Here is a 17147-nt window from a genome sequence, read left to right as displayed (position 1 = left end):
GGCTGCCAACCTCAAGGTCAGCAGTTCGAAACTACCAGCAGTTCCAAGGGAGAAAGATGAGACTTTCTGTTCCCGTAAAGATTTACAGTCTCAGAAATCCTGTGCAGGGTCGCTATGAGTCGGAACCAACTGCACGGTACTCAACAACAACAACAAACCCATTTATCCTAACACAGCAGTAGTGTGTGATCTAGTTACATGGTCTCTGGGTAGGAAAACTGGCAGAGGGTGTGGGAGTGGGGGTGCTATCCATTGAACATTGGCTCTGCCTCTTTAGATGGGAGCATGTTGTTGTTGTTAGGTGCCATCGAGTTGGTACCGACCCATAATGACCTTACACACAGCAGAATGAAACACTGCCTGATCCTGGGCCAACCTCACTACTGTTGCCATGCTTGAGTCTATCGATGCTGCCATTTGGCTAGTCCATCTCGTTGATGGGAGTATAGGATTGCTTTTATAGAAATTGGAGCTGGTAGCTTTATGAATTGGTTTTGATGGGATTTCACTGTCCGGAGGAAACAAAATTATATAGTGTGAAGCAGTAGGTTAAGTGTGTGGACTCTGGGGCCCAAGGGCCTACCATTTAGCCACTTGCCAGCTGTGCAGCCTCTTATGCATATGGGGTCTCTGGGTAGTACAGAGAGTTAATGCTCTGTGCTGCTAACCAAAGGTCAGAGGCTTGAGTCCACCTAGAGACACTTTGAAGAAAGACCTGGTGGTCTACTTCTGAAAAATCAGCCTTGAAAACACCACAGTGCTCAGTTCTACCCAATACCCATGGGATCACCGTGAGTTGGGACCGACTTCCTGGTGCCTGGTTTTTAAAGACGCAAATAAAGATTGAATCAATTAACCATTGCCAAACCCTTAAACTGATGGCTCTTGCTGTGATTATAATTATGATGAATAGAGTTTGGCAAAGATTGGAGTTGGCCAGTGTTGGAGACCTAGGATTCTCTCCTAAGGCTCTTTTTAGTTCTGTTTTAGGATTGAAGCATTTCATAAGGGGTGGGAACACTAGGATCATTCTCAGCACAAAGCAGTGGAAGAGATTATCCTGTGGCTGGGGGGTGGGGGGCGGGGACAGCCAGCCGCAGGAATTTGTGACAATCTAGTTCCTTGTACAGGAGACAGTCTCCTTAACTTTGGATTTCTCTTTTACTCCGACAGTGGGGTTTAGAGCAGAAAGGGAACGGGATTTGGAGTGAGAAGATCTGGGTTCAAGTTCAGGCTGACACCTTTAGCTGTGTGAATTTACGTAGTAGCCTTCTGTGCCTCAACTTCCTCATCATTATCAGTATCTCAAATTAAAACAAAACAACACATTGATTCTAATTCATAGTGACCCTGGAGGATAGTCAACTGACCCCCATGGCTTCCAAGGCTGTAAATCTTTACAGAAGCGAACCACCATATCTTTCACCTGAGGAATAGCTGGGGGTTCGAACTGCTGACCTTTCTGTAAGCAGCTGAGTGCTTTAAAAGACAAATCCATTATTCGTTAAAAACGTTTTTCCCCCCACTTTTTCAAATATGAACTTAATCTGTTTATGAATGATGCTGTCTTGTAACATTCTGAGATTTGCTTTGGCTTCTCATCAATTTCACTTGAACAAAAGAAAAGAAAAATCAGAGCAACAGGATGGCCTGGTCTTGATTCCTCAGGCTCAGGGCCCTGAAGACAAGTTCTGGCTTGTTCAGGACCTGCAAGCTTATACTTAGCAGAAATGTCTCTCCAACAAGATGATAGTTTGAACCAAATGCTGAAAATTCCATAGTTCTCAATGGCTGAACATACTCAAGTGAAAAAGAAACTTCTGTTTTCATTTTCTCAAATCAATCCTATCCTCCCCTAATGTCATCATCTTAGTTTTGTGAGTGGTCATTTTCCAGGACAGGGATATTGAGGGACATGCTTATTTATGACTCCATTTGAAAGACTCATTTAAAAAGAGAAAATGAAGGGGCATGATCAAGTATTTAATAGCATTCAATACTGTAGTCAGCCATCCATTGAAAAAAGTATTGATTGAGTATCTACTATATGCCAGGCACTGGGGATTGTTGTTAAGTTACCATCGAGTTGGCTTCAATTTACAGTAATCCTGTATAGGGTTTCCAAGGAGTAGCTGGTGGGTTTGAACCTCTGACCTTGCAGTTAGCAGTCCAGTGCTTATCCTGCTGTAAAACACACCAGGCACTGAGGTTACTCTGGTACAAAAGATGGACTCCTGCCCTCCAGGTCCAGTAGACATTAAGTAAACAAGTCCACAAAGTAGATTTGCAAACATAATGTGATAAAGTGCTAAGAAGAAGAAGGAAGTATTTTAAGAGATAACTCAGGGAACCTAACTTCAACTCAGGGAAGGCCTCTCTGAGGAATCATCATGGCGGCCATGACCTGAAGGATGAGAAGCAGGAATCAGAGGAGATACAGAGCACGTGCTAAGGCCCTGAGGTAGGAAAGAACTCAAAGAGGACACTGTGTCAAGAGCACAGTGAGAGCTGGGATGGAGGGCTGATCTTTACAGCCTTGCTAGAGAGTTTGGATTTTATCCTAAGGGGTCTCCTCTTTAACACTGTTAGATTTGGTCACGATGCCTTAGTTTGATCAGGCATTTTCCACCTTGATGCAGGCTGCTCTCCTTGGAGATTGTATGCCAATCCAGAATCATCTCAAAGTTGAACCAGCTTCAAATTAAGTGATGCTTTGGGTTCTTTCTCAAGTCCCTGGATTGTGCAGATGGTTAATGTGCATTGTTAATCAGCTGCTATCAGAAAGTTTGAAGTTTCAAGTCTGTCCACAGGTGCCTTGGAAGAAGAGTCTGGTGCTCCACTTTTCAGAAATCGGCCATTGGAAATGCTCTGGAGCACAGTTGTACTCTGACACACATAGGGCCACCATGAGCCGGTGTCCACTCAGTGGCAGCTGTCCTTGCTAAAACGAGGGATCTGAATTCTCCTTTAGAAAAAGACGTCTGAGTCACGGCAGGACAGTCATCTCAGGAAGACCCATCAGAAAATGAGAGGCATTTGTTTTAACTGCATGAACTGGATGACTCAGATGTTAACTTCCCATTGTTGACTAAAAGAGAGCAGCCTCCTCTGGTAACAAATGTCTTTTCCAGTGGTTGAGTGAGAGGTCTGAACTGGGAGCCGGGCTTTCTTTTTCTGGGAGCCAGATCTCTGGTAAACAGATGATGGGAAAGCCAGAAAGGAAGGTTAGGGGGTCAAAATCTCTGTACTGGTTTCCACATCCTGTTGCATTCCAGCAGAATGTTTCCCGATAAAGTCATAGTACGTCCGAACCAGAAGGTCCCTCATTTCATGGGGTCAGGGTGCTGATGGTGAGAATGGGCCCCAACTATTCTAGCATACCAGCCACCCCAGAAGGGTCAGTGTTTCAGTTTGATGAGCGCTGATAAGGAACTGAGGCTGAAGGCGCTTGTTTGCTCTCTTACCTGTGGTTCTGGTTTTCATAAGACTCTCCTCAGTTGACTGTAGGAGCCAAGGGCCTCATTCAAGTGGAAGCCAGAACCTTCTGAAACTAGAAGTCTGGGTGTGTTCCCGCTACCCTGATCCTGGGGGTCTCTGGTATTCCCATTATTTATTTTAACTTTTTGTTGTGAGTCGGGTGATGGTTTACAGAGCAGATCAGTTTTCCATTCAACAGTTCACATACATTTTGTTTCATCTCATTGATTGAAGCCGCCGATGTAACATCACTTTTTCTCCCTGTATTTCGTGTTTCCATACCTTCTTCTTTCCTAATCATTCTTTGTTTTTTCCTTTGGTAAATGTTGCTCTTTTGATTTCTATGTCGCCATAATCAAATGGTTGATTATTCTGAGGAGTGTGTACTGCCTTGGTGTATTGGTTCCCCTTAAAGATGTACTGTTTGGCTGAAAATTGAGCTGTAGGAGTGAGTTCATTTCTGGACTTGAAGGGAGCAAGACCCATACTCTTCTTATGGGTTCTGCCGATTTCTATCTGACCAGTAATTCTGGTCTTTTTTTTTTATTTTATGATTTTGAGTTATGTTCCATATTCTTCCATTTTATTCAAGATCTTCAAATGTAACTTTCAGAGCAGTTGGTAGAGGTCGTTAGAAACCATCTGGTTAATTCTTCTTGTTGCAGTATTACGGAGATGGATGTTGTGTGGTCCATTAGTCATGGTTTCTGTGTTTCCTCAATTGTCTTCACTCTTTGTTCCTCTGGACAGGGCGAGACCAGTAGTTGTACCTTACTATGACTACACACAACCATCTAAGTTGCTTGTCACCAAAGTAGGATATAGAACATTGTCTTTGTGGACTATGTTATGCTAGCTTACCCTGGTGTCTCCTGAGGCTATGATCTTGAGGTTCCCCCCCCAAACCCAGTGACTCATTGCTTCAAGGTATTTGGTTATGTGTCAGAAGTCTTCCTAACTCTGTTCCCTGTATGCGCCACCACATTCATGGATATATTTTCTGCAAAGATAAATACACATGTGGAAATGGCCTCTGTCAAACCTTATATACATGGATATACTCTTACTCTGCCTCCCATATCCTGAGAGAGTCATCTCTCATGTCTATCCATGCAGCTACTATAGTTCACAGTTATTGCAGGATTGTGTATATGACAGTGTTTACCTCAGTTGCTCAAGAAAAGTCTCTTTATGTAAAAACAAAAAACAGCCCTGGACTGACCCTGAGATGATGATAGCAATATTTTTATTGGTTTTGAAAGTAGCTAGTAGCAACAAGCTACTCGGAGCAAAATACTACTTCAAAATGAGTTTGTACTTCATTCATTGCAACAGCATCTTGATTCACTTGAAAAATAGTTGTACATCTGTGTATGAGACACAATATTTATCCAGCCCACATGCAATGCTCAGTAAGCAGATGGATTTGAGGACCCATTGCTGTAATTGTCTGACTTCTCCTAAGTGTCTGGGGTCCAGACATTTGGAGCCATGAGTTTAGAGACATTGATTGACAGAAAGCCAGCCACCTTATGGGGATGGCCCCAACCATAGCCAGCTTCTTGGATGGGAAGAAATGAAGTGGGGTAAGCCCATAGGCCTGGGGCCTGGCTTTGACAGAGAGTAGGCCAGACTATCCCAGATTCTTCTGCTGATCCCTGTTTTAGAAAGAATCCAGGCTGCCTCTCTCATACCCAAGGGTCAGAAACCTTAGGAAAAATAACCTCTGGATTCAATATGTTTCCAACTCGCCAAGGGGACATTTGGTTCATTGAAGGTCACACAATGATCATTGTGTGCTTTGTGTGATTTTTAATATATTCTTTATTGCTTTTTCTTATCATGAAAGTAATTTGTGATCATTGTAAAATAAAATAAAATGAAATTTAAAAACCACCAACGTTACAGAAATGTTAACTGGGAAAAATTTGCTGTTTACTGTTCTAGGTTTTTGTGTGTGCATATATTAACTATATTAGCAGTCGTGATTCGTACAGAACTAGGCTGTTACTCTAAGAAGCACTGGTAGCCTACGTAGCAGGCTATGTGTTGGGCTGCTCACCGCAAGATCTGAGGATTCCTATGATGGAACCCTACCGTCACCACTGCCACCAAGATCTTACTCCACGTATCATTCGCTAAATGGCGGGGCTTTACAAATGTCACTGTTCACTTGTTTTTAGATGGCAACAAGGCTCACCTGAAGGGACATTGATTTGGTCTGACTCAGGGTTTGGTCTGTACTAGACTAGCTGGATGATCATGGGCCAATTTACAGGTCTTCCAAAGCTTGTTTCCTGGTGTCCTCCTTTGTGAAAAGTTGTAAGAATTCAACGAGAATATATATAGAAAAGAACCTTTTGTAAACTGTGAAGTATTTTAGAAATAGAAAAGATTGTTATTATATAGGCTTATGATTTCAGCCCTCTTTCCTTGTTAAGGACTTTACTCCATATCATGGTGACTTATTCATTGGTTTCCTTGGAGACAGTAACTAGCCAGCTCTCCCTTTTTCTCCAGGTCACTCCCGGAAGCAAAGCTGCTATCGCTGATTTATGTATCGGAGACGTCATCACAGCCATAGATGGGGAAAATACTAGCAGTATGACGCACTTGGAAGCTCAGAATAAAATTAAGGGTTGCACAGACAACTTGACTCTCACAGTAGCCAGGTGAGGTTTGTGGAAAAAATTCATTTCTGATCAACCAGAAGCTGTTGTGGGTAGGGACTGTCCTGCTTGTCTCAGAATCCCTCACTCCCTCATCTCAGGCATGCAAAATGCTCTGTGGAATTGGAATTGCAGGTGGCTTATTTTCCCTCTAACTTCCAGAGGAAGCTTCTTTCTATAAGATACTTGCATTCTTATTTGATGAAACCCTAGTTAACATTGGCATTGAGTAGACTCTGACTGTTGATGGCCCCATGTGTGTCAGAGTAGAACTGTGTTCCATGGGGTTTTCAAGGACTGATTTATTACAAGTATATAACCAGACTTTTCTTCTGAGGAACATCTGGATAAACTTGTGCCTCCAGCCTCTTGGTTAATAGCTCAGCATGTTAACCATTTTACTATCTAGGGACTCTATGATCCAACACAATAAGCTAAACATTTTGATGAAGTAAAATCACTTAAGTATTGTCAGGCATAATGAAAGGAAAATTTCTTCCTGGAACTATTGAGAATCCTTTTAGGATGTCATACTACATGGGGCAGTGGGGTTCTGCGCTTGGAAGTTACAGAAACAGAGAAAGACCTCACTACATTGAACACATGCCAAGTGTAACTTTGAGTATGTGACAAGAATGTAGAGCTGGAGTTGAACAGACTTCACAGGTTGACAAGTGAGGAGCGTGCCTTGGGAGTTGTAATTGGGGTAGGATTTCCATTCTTTCATTTAGTCCTACATGGGGTCCTACAAAGGCAAGATTTCAGTACTGACTTGGTCCAACCTGTAATGGCCCAAATTCCCTATTGGATTGAATTCAGTGTCTTTATTCTGATCTTAGGGAGCGCAGTGACTGTAGGATAAGCACTGGACTGCAAACCACAAGGTTGATGATTCGAGCCCATCAGCTGCTCTGCCATGAGGCTTTCTGCTCCTGCAAAGATTTACAGCCTTGGAAGCCTTATACAGGATCACTATGAGTTGGAACTGACTCAACAGCACTTAATAACAACAACTCTGACCTCATGTTAACCTGCCCTTTACTATCTCACTAATCTTAGCTTCTGCAGCTCTTTATCATGAACTCTCCCTCAGCTTCTCCTCTGTGAGCTGAGTGTACTGAGTATTCTTCTCTCTATGCCATAAACAGCCCTCATGGCACCAATCGTAAGAGCTCAGTTGCTAACGTGAAAGTTGGGTTTAACCCTACCTAATGGAGTCCTGGAAGGAGCTCTGATAGCGTAGTGGTTATGAATCTGGCTATGAACCGCAAGGTCAGCAGTTAGAAACTGCCAGCTGTTCCGTGGGAGAAAGATGAGGCATTCTGCTCCCGTGAAGATTTCCAGCCTCAGAAACCTTGTATAGGGTCGCTAGGAGTCGGAACCGACTCCACTGCACACAGCCACCACCACCAATGGGGTCCTGGACTGCGAAAAGCACTGGACTGCGAACCACAAGGTCGACAGTTCAAACCCACCAACTGCTCATTGGAAACACTATACAGGGTCGCTATGAGTTGGAATCAACTCGACGGCACGTAACAACAACGGAGTCCTGGTGTGCCACCAGGACCAGATAAGCACTGGACCGCAAGGTGGGTTTGAACTGCAAGGTCGGTGGTTCAAACTCACCAGTCACTCCTCAGAAATCCTATGCTGGATCACTATGAGTTGGAACCAATTCAGTGGCACTTAACAACAACAACAGCAACAAATGGCTCCCCAAGGAGCCCTGGTAGCATAGTGGACAATGAGCTGGGCTGCTAACCACAAGGTCAGTAGTTTGAATCTACCAGTTGCTCCGAGAAGAAAGATGAGACTTTCTGCTCCCATAAAGATTTAAATAGCCTCAGAAACCCCATACAAAATCAACACCACCAGTGGGCCCACAGGAGAAGGATCTAGCAATCTCCTCTCCTGAAAGGACATAGGATGATCAGAGGGACTTATTATGAAGATGTTTTAAGAACACTGGAAACCGCTTTGGTGAGAAAAAGGCCAGGAGAGTTGTGTTGAGGAATTTTTCCGTTCGGGCAATATGCACCAGCTCATTCTTTAAGCGTAGCAGGGGCTACCCTAGGAGAATTCCATCGGGAGGCCTTTTCTCATCCACTGTAAGGCCCTGATAGTGCTCCTTCTAACTTCTTTTGTTTCCATAAAGCCAAGAACATTCTAAAGGAACACAATTTGAGTCCCCCAGGGATGCCAAAGTATGTAAATTGCAGCCTGCAGAATTCTTCTCAGGGGAGAGTTGTTGTTGTTGTTATGTGCCTGGGAGTCAGTTCTGACTCACAGTGACCCTGCATAGGGTTTCCGAGGCTGTAAATCCTTACGGGAGCAGAAAGCCTCATCTTTCTCCCCTGGAACAGCTGGTAGTTTCGAACTGCTGACCTTGAAGTTAGAAGCACAATTTGTGACCACTACAGTAGCAGAGAAACACTACCTTCAGAAGGGTCTAGGCCTAGACCTAGAGGGAGAGTATGTTGAGAAACAATAGCTTCACATTTTGATGTTTTTGTTTAATAAAAGTTTCTATGATTTTTCAGCAATACTTTTTTTTTTTTTTATTAATCCTTGTATGTATACGTTTATTGTATATACAAGGGGTCTTGAAAAAGTTCTTGGAAAATTTCCATTATTTTTAGTGTGTTTTTCCATGAACTTTTGGAAGTCCCTTGTATTTTTAAAAGCTTGCAGTTGCTTTGACTCTGAGTCCTGGCGAGCCCATGTGTCTCTGAGTAGAACTGTAATTCATAAGGTTTTTAGTGGCTGAGTTTTTAGAAACAGATTGCCAAACGTTTTGTCTGGGTTACTCTGGGTAGACTTGAACCCCTAACCTTTTAGTTAGCAGCGGAACATGTTGCCACCTAGGGACGTTTTCCCATTCTGTGTTTAGTCTGTGTTATTTATTTGGCATGAAAGCAACAACAGTTCTGTTAATATGTTTCAGATCTGAACATAAAATCTGGTCTCCTCTGGTGACCGAGGAAGGGAAGCGTCATCCATACAAGATGAATTTAGCTTCAGAACCCCAAGTGAGTACTTGTTCATCTATCCCTGCTCTTACCACCCAGCTTGTTTTCCTTTCTGCCTTTTTTTTTTTTTTTTTGCAAAAAGAATTCTGTATTTTTGTGATTATATTTACTGGGAAGGCTGGAGAAAAATAAAAATGCCAGTTGGCATAAGAACTTGCAAGTTCTCTGTACATCAACTCAGTCAACTCATTTCAGGAGTGGAAGAATCCATGGTCATTCCTGAATAACAAACTTTACACAGGTTTCTCTTTTGAATATATTTTATCTTAACGAAGCAGTGGTATAAAGTTTCTTCTTTTCCACACAAGAACATAGTCTTTGTTTCAGCTCAATGGAAGGGTAACTAGTGTAACACCATCTCCCCAAACAAAGAGCATTGGGATGTTCTGTTTTGTTGATTTGTTGATCTCTTCCTATGTGTCTTCAATAATTTCTATAGTTAGTAGTCACAGTTTCTCCCACATTTCATAATATCCTATTTAAATGTTGATCATAAGCACATCATCTTCCTCTAAGCTCTGGGTCATTTCACATTTTTACATTAATGTGCTTATTCAGGCTGAGCTTGATAAAATCAGAGGCTCCTCCTCTGTTGTGTTGGTAGTTTGTTGCTGGTCCACCTCATCCCCCAGGTTTCAAAGCCTGCACCCCTTTCTTCTTCTTTTCTGCTTTAGACAATGCTCTGCACATCCCATTTTTCCTGCCCTGGAGGCCTGTGGATAAGACAGCAGGGAGAGTCCTGCCCTGCCACTGCTGGGATCTGGCTTTTATTCAGTTCTTCCCGTAAGGGAACTTGGGGAGGAAAGGGCTGGAAAACACCAGGCCAGTGACATTGAGGCCTAGGCTGGAAGGAGGTGGTAGGAAGGCGATAAGGGAAGCGGGTGGAAGCCTTCCTGCTCGGAATAGGGTTGGCAGGACCATGGGATAATGAAGGCACTAACTCAGCTCCATGTGGATTTCAGATACAAGTGAGTCATACCTTGGACAAAAATAAATTTGGGCTGCAAAGCCTGGAGCCCTAAAAGAAACAAGGGGAAATTTAATAGTAAACATTGCTTCTCCTCCCTGTGCACCCCTAGCTGTTTTCCATAAGCTATAGGGTAGAAATCTCCATTTTTGTTACAAGTAATATATGGCTTCTTGTGAGACTTCGGAGTCCTGGTGTGGCACTGTGGGCTAATGCATCAGACTGCAAAGTCGTTTGAACTGCAAGGTCTGTGGTTCAGGCTCACTGGCTGCTCCTCAGAAACTCTATACAGGGTCGCTCTAGGTCGAAAACCGGCCCCATGGCACTTAACAACAACAAACAATGAGACTTCATTTAGAAATTACTTAACTGCCTGGCACATATAAAAATTATCCAACCAGTGATTTCTAAATTTAAAAGGAGTAGATTAATTAAATAAAAATTTGGAATTATCGTTATGAAATAGTGAATATTGAAACACAGCGTAGAGTAAATGCACAATTTTGGAGCAAGTAGTTTCCCCGGACAGTAGACTTCCTAAGACCCTGTATTTATAAGTCTCTTAGTGGTTAGATGATAGATGACCCATTTCTTGCTTTCCTATTTGCAATTTGTAAATTACCTATATGAATGAATGAATATTTGAATTGAGATCTAGCCACATAGTTAGTCATCCTTTATACATGAAACAGAAAGTCGTATGAAGTTAAACTCACTTAGTGCATTAGCCTGTTTCTGTTGACTTGATTCCAATTTTTAGGGACCTTATAGGAAACCCTATACAGGGTCGCTATGGGTTGGAATAGACTCGATGGCACTCAACAAAAACAACATAGGGCAGAGTAGAACTGTTGCACAGGGTTTCCATTGGAGTCCTGGTGTGGCATTGTAGGTTAAGTGCTGGATTGTTAATAGCAAGGTCGGCAGTTCAAACCCATCAGCCTCTTCTCTGAAACCCTGTACAGCATCTCTACGAGTCGGGACCGACTCAGTGGCACTTAACAACAACACAATCTCTGTGGATGCACACTGCCACGTTTTTCTTCCACAGAGTATCTGATGAGTTTGATCTTTCGGTTAGTAGTCATGTGCTTAGCCACTATGCTACCAGAGCACCTTCTTTCAGCTTATTAAATTTACTTATAAAATGTTCAGTTTTAATGTGTTAAGCGTTCGTATATTTTACAACACACAAGGAAGGAATGTATTGTTATTTATGAATTGGAAATCCTGTTGTTAAGTGTCATCGAGTCAGTTCTGACCCATAGTGACCCTGTATAGGGTTTCCCAGGTGCCGCTGGACTACTTAGGATAAACAGTCCAGTGCTTATCCTACAGTGCCACACCAGGACTCCTTAAATTAATAAGCATTTAACTTTCAGTTGTATATTTTAAGTTGTACCACACTTGAATTTTTGTCCTAAGCATATAGTTACTGTATTAGTATTTTGAAGGTTGATCTTTTCAGGTTAAAAAAAAAAACAACCTCAAATGCTTTTACATTGAAATATAAATTGGGTATGTCTTTCCTTTGATTCCAATAATTCTTTATTTTTATGCAAAACTACTACCTAAATTTTCCAAAATCTTCTACTTTCAGCCACTTGAAAAAGCTGAGAAACAAGTAAGCGCAAAGTTCATCTATAATAAAAAGATCTGTTAGTTCATGTAATGCCAACCAACACCCCAGCTTATCTGAGGTCAGGGTAGTTACACACCTAGTTTACATTTCCTCATTATTGTGTTTCCTTGGAGACTGATAAATACAGAGGCCAAACAATTACATCATCCCTTCCAACAGGCAGGCCCTGAATCTGCTGACTTCTGGAAAGACCAGTATGGGGGTAGAGATATTCCTTTTATATACAAAACAGATAAATTGTTGAGAGATTCCCCACAATGTGAAAATCAGAATCTGCAACCCAACTTTTCCATTGACTTCCATTCTAATTGGAAATATGAGAAGGGAGTGGGCACTGACTGGTTGGATATCTGCTGTGTGCCAGCAGGTTCTTGTGAAGAGGTTGTATTGTCTTTCTGTTGAAGATGAGAGAGAGAAATGGCCTCTCAGAAGTTAGCTAAATTGTCCAAGGCCAAACAGGAAGTGGCAGGAGAAAAACTGAGCCAAGACAGAAAAAGAAGAGTTCGTGTCTCTGGCGTCCAGCATTCTGGGAATTGCTGTGGACGATGAGAGAGGAGGGAAACATTGTGATCTGAGCGGTCACTGGGCTATAATGTAGGCAGAACTCCCAGCTGCCCATCCACAACTTGGCTGTAGTCTTCATCGCGACCACAGCCTTGATGACTGTCTATATACTTTTCTTTTGGGGAGTTGTGCCAGAAAATGTACTTAACCATTTTTTGATCACTGGTGAAGTTGTTTTGTGTTTTTTTTTTTTCTTAACTAGTTATACTTCCCCTTTTGTGGAACATCTGTGTGGACTTTACTTTTAGGTCCTAAATACAGAGCACGTCAACTAAACATCATTTATTCAGTAAAACTGCTGATTTGGACTCGTTGAAGAGAAAGCCTGCCTTCATAGTGAAAAAGAAATCTTAATCCTAAAACAATTTTCTTTGGTCTTTTAGTTTCAATTAGGTTTACAATGAAATCTTTTATGCACATTGTTTTCTATTGTCAATGTAAGACTCAAAGATTTAGCAACAACGGGAAAAAAAAGACAAAAAAAGGAAGAGCATCAGAGGACAGGAACTTTGGGGACAGTTGTTCTGGACCTGGGTGTTTAAGAAAGAGGTGAGGGAAGGTTCAGGAAGATTTTTTTTTTGAGGAACCAGAAAAAAAGATGCATTTTCAGTTTGGCAAGGGAGTCCTTGGGTGGCTCAAATGAGTAACTCTCAGCTGCTAACCTTAACAGTTCAGAGGTTTGAATCCATCCAGAAGCCTCTCAGAAGGACCTGGTGATCTCTGTCAGCTCTACTCTGACACACATCACGGGGTGTCATGATTTGGAATTGCCTGTGTAGCATCTGGTTACTTGTTGAATTTAGCTGGCTGCACAGAGCTTGCCCACCTGGAAGCCATGGATTGATCTAGAAACTTCTGTAGTAACCCACCCACCAAACCCACTGCCGTCGGGTTGATTTTGAATCATGGTGGCAGAGTAGAGATGCTCCTGAGGGTTTCAGAGACGGTGAATCTTTCCAGGGACAGTCTCGTCTGTCTTCTGAGGAGTGACTACCAACCCTGTGATTAGCATTCCAGTGCTTACCCACATTAAAGACCTTCCTAATTCAGTCACTTTAAAGGTGTGATTTTTTTGAAAAAGAAAGTTTATTAAAAGTATATGTATTTTGGTGTGTTTATATAGAAACTCTGAGATGTAGCTGTAATAATTATTCACCAGATTCCAAGGAAATCCTGGCTGGGTTGGGGTTGGAGTTGGGTTGGGGTGTGCTCTCTCAAATGACAAGAATGAGAGTACCAGGAACGGAAAGTCCTCTTATGCAGCTCCTCAGGCACCACCCCCGTGAGAGGTATCCCCTCACCTTCTATCTGATGAGCCTGCTCATTCACCTGCAACAAACAACGGAACGTTCATTCCCTTCAACCCACTTCTGCCAGAGTCTGGAGCTCACCTCTGCCCAGGCTCTTGGCTTCACCCTGTGGTACCACAACCCTTTTATTGTGCTTGTCTCAGCAGGCTCTGTTCTGGGGATTTATCTTCACACTTTATCATCTCCCTCTTGAAACTGACTGAAGGGACTTTGCATGCTCTTCTCCTCCTGGTACCATAATCCTTCTGGAATGTGCCCTGAAAGGGGGTTTCAGCTCTGACTTAGGCCCTGACCACCCATGACATCAAAGGGATCCTGCTCTGGTCAGATCCTTGTGTGAACCTGAACACTTTCTTACCTTATGAGAGACTTCATGGCTGTGGCCCGAGTGTTTCAGTGGATACCCAGAGCCCCTCAGTTAAAGTGCAGTGTGGAATCAGTGTCACACATAGCTCAGCTGGGCACCTCGCACCCTGGCCCACAGCCTGCACTGCCCATCAAGGAACATTCATTGGGAACCCTCCTAGATTTCTCCTCTGTTCCTTGCCTGCAGGAAGTCCTGCACATTGGAAGTGCCCACAACCGAAGTGCCATGCCCTTTACCGCCTCGCCGGCCACTAGCTCTGCCCCCAGGGTCATCACCAACCAGTACAACAACCCAGCTGGCCTCTACTCTTCTGAAAACATCTCCAACTTCAACAATGCCTTGGAGTCAAAGACAGCAGCCAGCGGGGAGGAGACGAATGGCAGACCGTAAGTAAGCATAGGAGTACTCCTTCAGGCCAGCCCTGAGAGAGGTTTCTAACACGGACCAGGTTCACCCAAGCTAGTGAGAAGGTGGAGCCACTACCCCAGGGAGGAAAAGGTCTATTTTAGAGAGTACTGTATATTTATAAACATGACACATGTTACATATATGTACACATGTATATGTATATATGGAGTCCTGGTGTGGTGCTGTGGGTTAATGCGCTGGACAGCAAGTTGAACAGCAAGGTCAGTGATTCAAGCTTACCAGCCGCTGCTTGGAAACCCTATGGAGGGTTACTATGTGTTGGAACCGACTTGATAGCACTTAACAACAATAAATATGTATATGTTGTTGTTGTTAAGTGTCATTGAGTTGATTCTGACCCATTGTGACCCTGTATAGGGTTTCCAAGGAGCATTTGGTGAGCTTAAACCGCCAGCCTTGCAGTTCAAACGGCTTTGCAGTCTGGTGCATTAACCCACAGTGCCATACCAGAACTCCAAATATGTATATCTATCTGTAACTCTATCTTATCTATCCATCTATCTATATGTTGTTGTTAAGTGTCGTTGAGTCAGTTCCAACTTATAGCCACCCTGTATAAGGTTTCCGAGGAGTGACTGGTAGGTTTGAAACACCACCTTGCAGGTTCAAAATGACTTTACAGTCCAATGCTTTATCCTACAGCGCCACACTAGGACTCCTGTCTACATTCGTTTCCCTTATCTCTAAAAGTGGAATCCTGGTGTGGCACTGTAGGTTAAGCACTAGACTGCTAACTGTAAGGTCGATGGTTCAAGCCCACTAGCCGTTCCTCAGAAACTCTATACAGGATTTCTGGGAGACAGAACTTATTTGGCAGCATGTAATAACAACAACAAATGCAAATAGAGTGACATCGCACAGCCTGTAAAGGTCATGGTAAAAGTAAGAAGTAATGTGTACCGTGTCCTACAAACACTGTGCCTGGCACAGACAAACTGATGAATCACTGAGACCTACAGTTGTTATCATCCTGTGATTGCTCATACCCTTCCCTGGCAGCCTGATTGCTTCCTGAGAAGTCCTCCAGTGTGTAGTTTGAGAGGAACAAGTGTGGCTTCTGCATGTGCTTACCGTGTGATCAATGTGAGGGAGAAATACTTTATGATGCACGTTTTCCTTGTAGCAGGATTTGCCTTTCCCCTTTAGTGAACCAGAAACTTTACAAGTGGAGACTTCTATAAGGATGTACATGCTTCTGACAGGAACTGCTTCTGAGCTGGGGGCTTTCAACCAAGGTCAGTGGGGCTGCAGATGGAAGGGGTGATGAGACCAGGGAAGCATCTTCTCATGACTAGGAAGTAGGTCCTTTCCGTTAAATCCATTTGGTGCATCTGCCTCTGCGTCTTTATCAAGTCTCCTCCAGACTGTTCCAGTAGAGGTCGGTACCCAGCCTCTGCTCCAACTCAACTCTTTGAGGATGAATCCAAGGACATTGGGAATAGCAGCAACCTGTGAGAAGGGAGCTCGGTTTGAGGATGGAGAGTAAGAGATAGGACCAAATCTCTGTGGGTAGAGAGGAGTTGGGCTAGATCAGGAGCTGCAACCTCAAATGCCTAAAGATGGCAGACAGGATAAGGCAGTGAGCGCAGATGGAGCGAAGAGACCTGTGGAGGGCAGGAGAGATCAGTGAGGGATGCTGCTGCTGTACTCTCCAGCCAGAACTACATGCAGGCCGAGTGTTCCTGGTAAGGACGATTTCTTTGATTAAAGCAGAAGTCGGAAAGCCTCTTTTTAATTAAACTTTTTATTGTGAATTGAGTGAAGGTTTACAGACAAGATCATCAGTTTAAATTCAACAAGTCGTACACTTTGTTCTATCTCCATGCCTCGATCCCCTTTAGCCCTTGTATACGTCCCTGTGTGTTCACCTGTCTTTATCATTCTTCTGCCAGCTGTCTTGTATATTGCCTTCCGCTTTACTTGATTGAGGTAGTATGTGTCTACCCTCTAGCCAGAAAATTACTCTTACTTTCCTCCCACACCTGGTAATCATCAAAGAATATTTCTTTTAGTATGGAAACCTTTTCTTGAATTTTTACAATAGTGGTCTCACACAATATTTGTCCTTTTGTGATTGACTTACTTTACTCAGTTTAATGTCCTTTGGCTTCATCCTTGTTATGAGGTGTTTTGCAACTTCATCATTATTCTTCAAGACTACATAATATTCCATTGTGTGGATGTACCAAAGTTTGTTTATCCATTCTTCAGTTGATGGGCTCTTAGGCTGTCTGCATCTTTTTGCTATTGTGAATAGTGCTGTGAAAAACATTGGTGTACTTATATCTACTCGTGCTATGGCTCGTATTTCTTGTGGATATATACCAAGTAGAGGAATTGCTGGACATAAAGTATTTCTCCACCACTCGTCTGTCACTTTGTCATACTGTGGTGGCTTGTGAGTTGCTGTCATTCTGAAAGCTATGCCACCGGTATTTTAAATACCAGCTGGGTCACCCATGGTGGACAGGTTTCAGATGAGCTTCCAGATGAAGACACTAGGAAGAAGGAGTGCCGAACTACTTCTGAATATTTAGTCACTGAAAACCTTATGAATAGCAGAGAAACATTATCAGATATAGTGCCGGAAAATGAGCTCCTCAGGTTGGAAGGCACTCAAAATGCGACTGGGGAAGAGCTGCCTCCTTAGAGTAGAGCTGACTGTGATGACGCAAATGGAGTAAAGCCCG

General features: G+C 43.1%; 1 protein-coding gene across 1 annotated transcript in view; it reads left to right on the top strand.

The window, feature by feature from the left end:
* The window catches only part of PDLIM1 (PDZ and LIM domain 1), a 71090-nt gene that overhangs the window by 29315 nt on the left and 24628 nt on the right, over positions 1-17147 (top strand). The window contains exons 2-4 of the mRNA XM_006831173.1: positions 5998-6149; positions 9094-9178; positions 14215-14414. Coding sequence (XP_006831236.1) covers positions 5998-6149; positions 9094-9178; positions 14215-14414 — 437 coding nt within the window. The remainder of the gene's footprint in view (positions 1-5997; positions 6150-9093; positions 9179-14214; positions 14415-17147) is intronic.

This window comes from Chrysochloris asiatica, unplaced genomic scaffold (assembly GCF_000296735.1).
Source record: "Chrysochloris asiatica unplaced genomic scaffold, ChrAsi1.0 scaffold00003, whole genome shotgun sequence".
NCBI lineage: Eukaryota > Metazoa > Chordata > Mammalia > Afrosoricida > Chrysochloridae > Chrysochloris > Chrysochloris asiatica.
Note: the sequence above shows the minus strand (reverse complement) of the source record. Positions and strands in the feature narration are given on the sequence as shown.